The sequence below is a fragment of the Thunnus albacares genome, chromosome 8 (assembly GCF_914725855.1).
Source record: "Thunnus albacares chromosome 8, fThuAlb1.1, whole genome shotgun sequence".
Lineage (NCBI taxonomy): Eukaryota > Metazoa > Chordata > Actinopteri > Scombriformes > Scombridae > Thunnus > Thunnus albacares.
Window position 1 is genome coordinate 33560854 of NC_058113.1, and position 12577 is coordinate 33573430.

The 12577-nt window shown below is 38.1% G+C and overlaps 1 protein-coding gene across 1 annotated transcript in view; it reads right to left on the minus strand.

The window, feature by feature from the left end:
- Nucleotides 1-12577, minus strand: part of LOC122988123 (NLR family CARD domain-containing protein 3-like) — a 33295-nt gene extending 20718 nt beyond the window's left edge. Inside the window, 7 exon segments of the mRNA XM_044360283.1 lie at nucleotides 134-356; nucleotides 4340-4409; nucleotides 5008-5118; nucleotides 6429-6539; nucleotides 7986-8096; nucleotides 8286-8399; nucleotides 12467-12577. Of these exon segments, the coding sequence (XP_044216218.1) occupies nucleotides 134-356; nucleotides 4340-4409; nucleotides 5008-5118; nucleotides 6429-6539; nucleotides 7986-8096; nucleotides 8286-8347 (688 nt within the window). The 5' untranslated portion in view covers nucleotides 8348-8399; nucleotides 12467-12577.

Consider the following 12577-nt stretch of genomic DNA (forward strand, 5'->3'; position numbering starts at 1 on the left):
AGCCCTCTCTAATTAACTGTTAACATCTTTATATTCTTTAGGGCATGTGACTTCTGAACTACCTTTGTCACTTAACACGCAAATACACACACAGACACACAAATACTTCCCAAGAGAAGATGCAATCTCTTACTTTGCTCAAGGATGAAGACATGCGCATCCTTTTTCATGGTCTTCAAAACATGGAGGGCGATTTGCAGAAACGCTTCTTTGGCTGCAGCTTCTGACTGAACCAGTTCATCATCAACCAGACCCTCCTTTTCTTTATCTTCCTCAAACACTCCATTGGGATTGAAGACCTTCCAACAACTTATCATGTTTGATTCCACAAATTCAAAAACTTTGGCTTCAAAATCCTGAAATAAAAAAGTAAGGCGTGATTTAGAATGAATATTTTTCCAGATATATGATTGATGGATAATGTTTGGGCAAAAACCCCCCCCAAAAACAATAACGATACAACATACAGGTCCCAGTAGATGAAAAAAAGGTGACCTTAGATCCCTATAGACAGACTAAAATAGTAGGCAGGTATTACTGGAACCGCTATGGACTGGTTTTCCTCGTACTTAGCCAACAGAAAATTTTACGTGTCTGTTGGGGAATTTACCTCACAACCTGTGGAGTACCAAACATGAAATACCACAAGGATTAATCATGGGACCTGTTATGTTTACCTGGCACATTACCCCTGGGACAGATTATCTGTCATCACATCTCCTTCCATAGCTACACAGATGATACACAGCTGTACGTGTCATTTAAACCTTCTGACGCCAGTAAATTAGCCTCATTATATAGCTGTCTACATGATAAAAAAAGTTGGATGTCCCAAAACTTCTTAAAATTTAACTTTGACAAGAGGGAAGTTCTCATCATTGGCCCTGAACATGTCTCAAAACAAATACAGCCACTCTTTGGCCCCCTCACTCCTAACATAAAGTCAGCAACAAAAAATCTGGGTGTTATGCTGGACTGGAACTTGAGCCTGGAGCAACATGTAAAGAAAGTAGTCCAGTTGTGTTTTTATCAACTGAGGAATATTTCTCAAATTAGATCAGTTCTATCCTTCAGTAACACAGAGAAAATTATACATGCTTTTATATCCTCCCGCCTTGATTACTGCAATGCCTTGTTTACTTGCCTGACCAATTGAGCTATGGCGCAGCTCGAAATTGTTTAAAATTCAGCAACTAGAGTATTTACCAAAACAAAGTGAATCTCACACATCACACCAATCTTGGCTTCACTGGCTTCCAGTCTCTCTTAGAATCCATTTTAAAGTGCTTTTAATCACATAAAAGGCTCTGAATGATCTGGTGCCAGAGTATACAGTGCTGCTTGAAAGTTTGTGAATCCTTTAGAATTTGCTCTATTTCTGCATTGATATGACCTAAAACATGATCAGATTTCCACTCAAGTCCTAAAACTAGATAAAGAGACATCAGTTAAAAAAATTAGACAAAAACTTATCACTTGTTCATTTTTCCATTGAGGAAAATGATCCAATGTTACATATTTGTGCGTGGCAAAAGTATGTGAACCTCTAGGATTATCAATTCATTTGAAGGGGAAATTAGAGTCGAGTGTTTCAATCAATTGGATGACAATCAAGTGTGAGTCTGGGAGGCCCTGCCTTATTTAAAGAAGAGAAATCTGGGTCTTCACTGTCAAACTCTGAGCTTCACAACACAGGTTTGTGCAAGTGTGTCATGGCTCAAACAAAGGAGATTTCTGAGGACCTTAGAAGAAGAGTTGTTGATGCCCATCAAGCTGGAAAGGTTTACAAGACCATTTCTGAAGAGTTTGGACTCCATCAGTCAACTGTCAGGCAGATCATATACAAATTGAAGACATCCAACACCATTGTTACACTCCCCAGGAGAGATCGAACAACAAAAATCACACCAGCAGCAGGTGTGTAATAGTCCAGGAGGCCACAATGGACCCAAGGGTAACGTCTAGGAAACTAAAGGCCTCTCTTGCAGTGGCTACAGTCAATGTTCATGAGTCCACCATCAGGAGAGCATTGAACATCAATGGTGTGCATGGCAGAGTTGCAAGGAAAGAAGCCACTTCTCTCCAAACAGAACATTGCTGCAGTCTACAGTTCGCTCAAGACCACATGGATAAGCCACAAGGAACAATGTTCTGTGGATGGATGAGACCAAAATTGAACTTTTTGGCTTGAATGAGAAGCGTTCTGTTTGGCAATGAGCAAACACTGCATTCCAGCATTAGAACCTTCCTTACCCCATCTGTGAAACATGGTGGTGGTGGTATCATGGTTTGGGCTGCTTTGCTGCCTCTGAACCAGTACAGCTTGCAATCGTTGATGGAGCTATGAGTTCTGAGTTGTACCAGCGAATTCTATAAGAAAATGTCAAGGTATCTGTCTGTGAACTTAAGCTCAACAGAAAGTGGGTCATGCAGTAAGGCAACGACACTAAACGACAAGTTTACCAAAGAATGGTTAAAGCAGAAGAAAGATAATGTTTTGGCATGGCCGAGTCAAAGTCCTGACCTTAATCCTAAAGAAATGCTGTGGAAGGTCCTGAAGCATGTGGTTCATGCAAAGAAGCCCACAACATCCCTGAGTTGAGACTGTTCTGTGAGGAGGAACGAGCTAAAATTCCTCCAAGCTGATGTGCAGGGCTGATAAACAGTTACCGGAAACATTTGGTTAAAGTTATTGCTGCAAAAGGGGGTCACACCAGTTACTGAAAGCAAGGGTTCACATACTTTTGCCTCCCACAAATGTGTAAGATTGGATAATTTTCCTCAATAAATAAATGAAAAAAATGATTTTTTTGGTCTCATTTGTTTAATTGACTTCACTTTGTCTTTAGGACTTGTGTAAATATCTGATCACGTTTTAGGTCATATTTATGCAGAAATACAGAAAATTCTAAAGGGTTCACAAACTTTCAAGCAGCACTGTATAACTGAGCCCCTTACACTGTACTGTCCAAATGGGCCCCTCAGGTCTGCCACACTGGGTCTTATATTCCAGAGTGTAGGTTAAAAACAAAGGGCGATTGAGCCTTTTAAGTAGTGGCTCCTCAGCTCTGGAACAGCCTCCCACTGAACATCAGATCAGCTGACTCTGTCACTGCTTTTAAATCTTGTCTTAAAAAATATTTTTATAGAATGGCTTTTCCTAACAGCTGATAGACTACATTTATATGGTCACGAGCTGGCTGATTTTTTCTTTCATTCAGAGTTTTTATCTTTTTCTTCTTTCATTCAGTTTTTATCTTTTATATGTGTAGATATATGCATATATGTGTATATGTACGTGTATGTTATGTATGTAATGTTCATTATTTTACCTCTTGTGATTGAAAATTATGATTAAGATTATGATTATGATTATTATGATTATTATTATTATTATTATTATTATTAACTCTCCCTGCTCTTCCATCTGTTTCACTCTGTCTCTCTCATTTTTCACTCTGCATTGAGTGTTATGTCAGAGTGATATTATTTGGGGTTCTTTAACTGTGCGCTCTCTGGAGGCTGCGGTGGAAATTGTAAATGAAAGTTTCAACAGCATTTTGGGTGAAAATTCAGGAGGCTCATCTCCACCCAGTTACAGTAAAATCAAGCGCACCTGCAGAGCAGCCGACTTACACTAAACTGATATAACAGCCATGAGTCGCATGTTTTACCTGCAAGACTTGTGTTTTAATGCTGTCGTTCATCACTTGTGATGTGAAAACGTCAGAATTCCACAAGGATAAATAAAAAGTTTGTGTCCTGGTTTTAGTTCAGTTATAAAATCCAAGCACAGCACAGAGTGTCTCTCCTGATTGGCTGCTGACAGCGGAGGAGATGGTAGAGATGCTGGTATATGTCTGTTTAAACAGGAGTTTAGCCCACATAGTCACTCTGCGTCTCGCTGCTGTCCTCCGCTTCCATCATCACGCACCAATTCATTTTGAAAGAGCAACGGCCAATGGGGAAACTCCAACACTCGGCTGGCTAACCAACGCTGTAACTTTATCACTCAGTGAGTCAGTGACAGACAGGCATTTGGGGTTATAGGGCTGGTCCGAAGCTGGTCCGGCCAAAAAGACATTGAAGCTTGAAAGAGCTTGAATTTTAAGTACACAGTAAGTGCAGGCCATGTCAAAATGTGATAAATTTGACATGAACAGCAAACTGACTCATGTTCACATGAGGTGAACATACTGTGTTCAAGCCCTCTCTCTCCTCTTCACCACTCACTGTCTGAAAGCACCTCAAGGGCTGTATCTTACTCATAAGGTCTTCAAGACAAGACATGGAATTAATGACTTCCTGTGTGGAGGATGTTGTCTTTTAACTCACTCACCTTTAGGTCCAGGTTCTGATAGTTTGATGCAGGCTGACCACTGGAAACCTCTGTACTTGAATCTCTGCATCTATAAATAAAGTAAAATACTAATAATGCAGGATTTCATACTGACAGGGATCAGTGCCATGAATTATATTAAAATTAAATAATTATGATATTGCGTGTATTTTAAGAGGCAATATTAACGTGAAAAGAAAACACATGTTTAAAATCCTGTCTGATTCATATTTATGCATATTATACCTCAGTAGCTTTTGGTCCAATTGACACATGAGGCGCAAACTTGAATCAATGTGACTCAGTGACATTATTACAGCGACGTCACCACAGTCCGATTATATCACAAAGATGACCAAAACAAAAATAGCAGAGTGGTGCCCAAGAATCACTAAATCAGCATGTGTGAAGGTCTGGATGATAACTCAAGACCATTTCCGCAACTATTATGTACAAACACTAAAATGTCATAAAATTAATTGAATAGAATAGAGCATAATAATTGAAGAGAGAATAAATTAACCAACACCACAAGACAGCATTTTGGCTTACAGAGACACCTAAACAGAACCGTCATGAATATTAATCAATTACATTATTTCACCAATGCTTTTCTTGCTATGACAAATCATAATGTTCAGCTCTGGAAGACACTTTCTCAGTCTCACCCTTCACCAGTAGAAACCTCCCCTCCTCTGAAGTGTTCAGGAATACCCATGGACTTGTTACTCTTCATGGACAGTCCACTGGGACTTGGAGACGCTGCTGTTGGCTGGACCCTGTAACCCAGAGCACAACGAAACATGTCTCATGTTGTTTCGAAAGGCCTTGAAAAATTGCTAGTAAACTAGAACTCCTTTCAGACAGCAGATGCACGTATGAAGTGTGTCTATTCAACATGCCTTTGACACACGTTGAATCCATTCATATGAGACAGCTGTCACCCTGCTTATCACTGTTAGCAGTAAGTGCAGTTTGCAGTGTGGCACATGCACTTTACTGATAAACCTGAGATTTACACTGAATTACATAGAATAATTACCAGATAAACGTAATGTTAAGTTTCAGTTTTGCCTGTCTTTATCCTCTCTGTCCATATGCACACTCCTGCTCTCTTAATCAGTCAATTAGTTAACTACTTGATTTGTGTTGCACCTTTTGTACAAGTTAGTGCAATTCAAAGTGCTTCACAGATGACTGACAAGCTGACAAGCTTGTGCATGTTTTTTATTTCTCTCTCTTTTCAGCAAGTCAGTATCATTGAATTTTTTTCCATTCCTGGTAGCAACACCTGGTCATTAAAGCCGACAGCATCTGGCCTGCGTCCATCTCTGGTCAAGAGGAGGGTCTGCTGGCTATTGTTGGCCCATTCAGATAGACCCCTGACACAGGTTTGACCCACATCATTCTCAGTCTGAATGGGGTATAAGGTTCCAGCAATAGCAGCCCAACAGAAATCTCAAATGACGGAAGGCCTAAGCCCCTTTCTTTGAAATCACCTTACGTTAATTATGCAAACCATGAAAACTTGATAGATAAATGACAAGATATTAATCAGGATCTTGAGGGGTTAGAGGCAGAAACATTTGTCATGATTACTGTATAAGATACACTTGAGACCTATGAAATATGATCTAAAAATTGTTTGGTGACTATGACATCATATGGAAAAGGAGATAATTATGCTAGTCTAATTTTCTATGTTGCATGTGAGGACCGATGCATCTGACTTTGTCTTATTTTGATCACAGTGCAAGTGGCACAGATGGAGCACAGTACAGACACTGCTGCAGTGTTATTTTTCTCATAATTTCTTTGCTTCTGAGTGTACTCATATTTAAAACAACTAATAAATAAAGTTACAGATTTGTGTCTCTTGTTATCTTGTTTATTTGTACTTGCAAGATGTCTACATGTAGTAACTCTACTGTTTATATGTCATCAACAACCCAACTGCTAATATTTATACTAGTGTCAATCATGATTTGCAGTCTGAATGAAATGAGTCCACATGTTGTAGCCATCAAAACTGCTAAATACACCCTGGAGTCATAATGTTCAGCTCTGGAGGACACTTTCTCAGTCTCACCCTTCACCAGTAGAAACCTCCCCTCCTCTGAAGTGTTCAGGAATACCCATGGACTTGTTACTCTTCATGGACAGTCCACTGGGACTTGGAGACGCTGCTGTTGGCTGGACCCTGTAACCCAGAGCACAACGAAACATGTCTCATGTTGTTTCGAAAGGCCATGAAAAATTGTGACACTATGACTAGTCACTGTAATAGGTTTACTTTGTTTTGAAAAATGGGGGATATGCAGACAATCTCATTCCCCTACAAAGCCATACTAAGTTTACTGGCAAGTAGATGACCTCTCCATCAGGCCACCTACTTGCTAGTAAACTAGAACCCCTTTCAGACAGCAGATGCACGTATGAAGTGTGTCTATTCAACATGCCTTTGACACACGTTGAATCCATTCATATGAGACAGCTGTCACCCTGCTTATCACTGTTAGCAGTAAGTGCAGTTTGCAGTGTGGCACATGCACTTCACTGATAAACCTGAGATTTACACTGAATTACATAGAATAATTACCAGATAAACATAATGTTAAGTTTCAGTTTTGCCTGTCTTTATCCTCTCTGTCCATATGCACACTCCTGCTCTCTTAATCAGTCAATTAGTTAACTACTTGATTTGTGTTGCACCTTTTGTACAAGTTAGTGCAATTCAAAGTGCTTCACAGATGACTGACAAGCTGACAAGCTTGTGCATGTTTTTTTATTTCTCTCTCTTTTCAGCAAGTCAGTATCATTGAATTTTTTTCCATTCCTGGTAGCAACACCTGGTCATCAAAGCCGACAGCATCTGGCCTGCGTCCATCTCTGGTCAAGAGGAGGGTCTGCTGGCTATTGTTGGCCCATTCAGATAGACCCCTGACACAGGTTTGACCCACATCATTCTCAGTCTGAATGGGGTATAAGGTTCCAGCAATAGCAGCCCAACAGAAATCTCAAATGACGGAAGGCCTAAGCCCCTTTCTTTGAAATCACCTTACGTTAATTATGCAAACCATGAAAACTTGATAGATAAATGACAAGATATTAATCAGGATCTTGAGGGGTTAGAGGCAGAAACATTTGTCATGATTACTGTATAAGATACACTTGAGACCTATGAAATATGATCTAAAAATTGTTTGGTGACTATGACATCATATGGAAAAGGAGATAATTATGCTAGTCTAATTTTCTATGTTGCATGTGAGGACCGATGCATCTGACTTTGTCTTATTTTGATCACAGTGCAAGTGGCACAGATGGAGCACAGTACAGACACTGCTGCAGTTTTATTTTTCTCATAATTTCTTTGCTTCTGAGTGTACTCATATTTAAAACAACTAATAAATAAAGTTACAGATTTGTGTCTCTTGTTATCTTGTTTATTTGTACTTGCAAGACGTCTACATGTAGTAACTCTACTGTTTATATGTCATCAACACCCAACTGCTAATATTTATACTAGTGTCAATCATGATTTGCAGTCTGAATGAAATGAGTCCACATGTTGTAGCCATCAAAACTGCTAAATACACCCTGGAGTCATAATGTTCAGCTCTGGAAGACACTTTCTCAGTCTCACCCTTCACCAGTAGAAACCTCCCCTCCTCTGAAGTGTTCAGGAATACCCATGGACTTGTTACTCTTCATGGACAGTCCACTGGGACTTGGAGACGCTGCTGTTGGCTGGACCCTGTAACCCAGAGCACAACGAAACATGTCTCATGTTGTTTCGAAAGCTGCTTTAGTCATTTAGATCATTTCTCATAAGATATTTTTTTTTACATTTTCTATCATTAAAAGTACATCATCTTGTCACACTGTGGTATGTTGGCAGGCACTGTCTATTTTCATGTTGACACCTCCATAAAACTTCACTCACATATCTGCCTCCATACTGTGTGGTCCACATAGATTACTGCTTAACTGCTTTTCATTGGACATTCTTCCTTGGTCTGGTCGTGTCTGTGGAGACACAATTGCTCCTGCGCTTTACCTGTATTGAAAACAGAATGTAACTCAATGTAACTTAAGTGAACACAGCTTAGAAACTAGCTTAACAAACAGTGACTAAATATGTAGAAATATAGCACATTGGTGCAAAGAAAAATTGAGATTACAGTAGGCTTAAATTGGGTTAGCGACAAAGTTCCCATTATAGAATATATAATATCTCAGTGTGTTCAATTATGCATTTAGAGTAAGTAAAAGCACTTTGAGCTGCATCTTAATGTTTTAACCATTTGATTTTAGCAATGGAATGACAGCAGGGGTTCACCAGAGAACAACTTTTTCCAATTCATATTTACAAAACTGGCAACTTGTGGCCACTAGATGTCTACCATGACCATGTCATATCAAAAAGTTTTTATTGGCCTACTTGATGGGGAAAATAAGAGGATATAACACTTTTGTCACCTTTGACAAAATCCAAATATACAGGGTTGTAAACATAAGACAGGGTCTTACATTAAATAAATAAAAAAGATCAAATACTTACTTCAAAAAGATGGCTTTTGTGTGCCACAAATCATAAAAGTGCATTTGGTTATTACAAAGAACAACAATCCTGTTTCTGTTTCAGTGACTTATTTTCTCATCACAATCAACCTTTGGTAAGTAGGACCAATATCTCAGTTTTGAGAAACACAACAGATATGGAGCTTTAGAGTAATTAGTCATTTGTTAGTTGTTAGTGCTTTCTGGGAATCATTTTGCACTCGCCAGCAGCTCCTTGTGTCATTTAGTCTTCTGTAATGTTAGCCTCACATTTTGACCACTTTTTGTAATGAGTGAATTGAATGAAACATGCTTACTGTGCCTGTTTACAGTTTTGGAGCGTAAATATGATCAGTTCATTAATGTGCATGTGTTTTATTCCCCCATGATCTGAACACACACACACTTGTTTTTCATCAGTTAAATGGCCTGTTACCCAGACAAAACAAAAAAAACAAAAACAAATTTGTACCTATGTCATTGATTCAGCTACAGTGGTAACATAACCAATACATCTGGTTATGTGACTCAGACATAATAAAATTATGTAATATTTCTAATAAGTCAGACATCTAATGTAATAAATAGTTCAATAGCATCATCTGATCTAATTCATATTTACTTTAACTATTTGGAATTTGGGGGTGAGGCAAACTTTTTCAGTACTCAAGTCCATCAGCAGCCATAGAGCTGCTACTTGTTTCCAGTTCACTCATAGTGGCTGTACTAACCGTTTATATAGAAGCCCTGTGCTCAAAATTAGAGAGTGGCTGTATTTTCACCATTTTGTTTCCATATATAGTTTTGACATAATGTGGATAATGTATTGCAGTTTTTTTCCAAATCAAGGGGATTAAATAAAAGATTCAGCTCCCTCTCAACCCCAATAATTTTCATATTCTATCAGATAAACAACGGCTGCTCAAGGGTCAGACAAAAGTGAATCCTGTAGGTTCAGAGTTGAGATATTGACTGTGAGACCCTGTCATACAGTCTATGTTTACAATCCAGAAAAATGCCAGGAGATCTGCTTATGTAGATTTTGTCAAAGGCATTCATGGATGATATGACATGGCTGTGGTCTACAGAGACATCTAGTGGCCACAAGTTGTCAGAGCAGTTCAAATAGGAAGTGAATGTAATATCTGACACTTCACCATTAAATGACATAGGGTACAGTAAGTGAACAACTCCTAATATCTTTCCAAAATGTATCCTCATGTAGTTAAGTATGTCATAATGTAGCTTACAGATGGAACATGAACTCCTTCAATTGTAATTATCTATCGATATACATAAAATATAGCCTATCATCAACCTCTCATTAACAGATGAGTCCACACTCCTTCCAGTGATACTTATTTATCTGTTGTTGAATAAATATTATTTTAAAGGCTTAGGCTGCATTTGAAGATACCATCAAAGATGTAAAATAAGATCAAACTTAAATTAATTAATCAAAATTATGTAGTTGACTTCATATTTTGTTTTCCTGATTGTAAATCATATTGAGAGAAGACAGGTCCTTTTCTTGTTTCTTCTTAAGAAAAAAAGACATGGGCTGCCAGCAGAAAACAATATATATAAACCCAGTTATATTTTGGGTTTTGTTAATATAATTCAAAAAAGAGGAATTTAAGTTGTTTTCTTGTTTCTGTCTCTGTGTTTTGTTGGTAAATTAAAAATGATAAAAAAAAGGTTCTGCTGCTGTCATTCCAGTGCTGAAACCAAACAGTTAAAACGTAGGTCTACATGGGCCATACAGCCACTCTGCTAAGCTTTTCCATGAGAGGCCCTTGAAACTGGGATTGTCTCTCAGGGCCGTAGCCAAGGCAAATTTTTGACTGAGACTGATTAGATTAATGGGTGATGTTACAGTAATAGATGGATCACATTTTGTTTCTGGGTTCAAGGATCTTTAAAGTTTCAATATTATTATTAATGAATCATTTTAGGAAGCAATACATAATGAAGTCCTGACAATATTGAAAGTAAATTTCCCACTGGACGTCAAGTACTACGTTCTTGGTATGAGCCGATTACATAGGCTCCGTACTGTATCGTTTTAGTTGAAAAAATGGAATGTGCATGTAATGTATGGACTCAGAGATGAACATAAATTTGGTTTGAAATATCTAGAACATAACATGAGAAAGGTATGAGGGGTGGAAAGTTTATAATCCCTCCTGGCCACGCTGCATGCACCTTAGAGACGGTCCCTAACTACAGCCCGTCAGCTCTCCTGTGCACTGTCAACTCGTGCAAGGTTTTCAAAGCATATGGCAAGCCATATTAACATTTAATCGAACCACAATCCTATCTGTAATTGCATTTAAATATCCATAATAGCATTTCTCCTAGACAAAATTGAACCTCACTGACCAGAATGGCCATTAAAGATATCCACATTAGCATTCTTACTAATAGAAGTTGTATTACAAGATATCTACAACTTTGATTGTACTAGTCAAAAATAAATTTAAGATATCTAAAAATCTTTAAAAAGTAAAAGTGGCCGTTTTAACATTTAATAGCTAGAGTGGATATTTATTGCAGATATCTGAAACTAAATTCTTCCTTATCAAAATGAAGATGTCAGATATCCACAATGGCATTCTTGCCATCCACAACTGTCATTTGTATTTTTGGATATTCAAAATTACATTATGGATATCTGGAATGGTTTTTCATTTTGGATATCTGAAATTAAAATTGTGACTAATAAGAATTGGATTGTAAATATATGAAGTTTTTTCCTATTAAGAATTCTATTGCAGATATCCACAATGTTCATTCTAGGTATCAAAAATGTAATTGTGGATATCTGAAATTGAAAGCCCAATACACATGAATGGCAAAAGTGACGTCATTTGTCCTGGGAAGAATGTCATCGTGGATATCTGAAATGTTCATTATTTCATTTTTTGACTAGGAAGCACTGAATTACGGATAACTGCAATAGGCTAAATATCCAGTCTAGCGATTAAATGCTAAAACGGCTTGCCATAACACCACGGTCTCATACGTTAGGCGTACCGATAATACTTTACGCTTTGCGCACCACTTAGGCCTTGATTTAGGCCGATTGGAAGATCTAGGCCTGGAGAGATTTTGACTCGTATGCTTACGGCTGCCCCATAACTTGATATTCACAGGGGCAGTTAAATGATTTTATGTAGGCTACAACACTCCCTTTCGTTCACAAAAACAACCAAAAGAAAGAATAACCAGTGGTAAAAGTTCTGAGTTCAAGGTCCTGATCTAATGGACTTCGTTGTAGCTTCCGTGTTCCAAACGAAGCTACGAGGTCAGCAAAATTGGAAAAAATAAAATAAAAAAAATGCTGCAATGAGTGCTACAACTTGAGAAACAAACATAGGCTAAGCCAATATAAAATAAGAATAGAATTTATAAATTCAAATGTTATGTGAACTCTGACGTACATTATATAACTTCGTTTTTTACTTTCTGCGGTTGCAGATCTCTCTGAATTAACCACAAGTATTCTTGGTATTTTCGTGCTGTTTTATCTCCGTAGTTTCAGTAATCTGGACAGTAACTTACCCCTGTGCGTTTCAAACTGTTGCCTATGGGTCCCCTGTGTATTAACCGTTTGATATCAATAAATTCGGATCCTTTCGGTGTAGCAAGGCCTATTTGGCGTAATTTTAATTC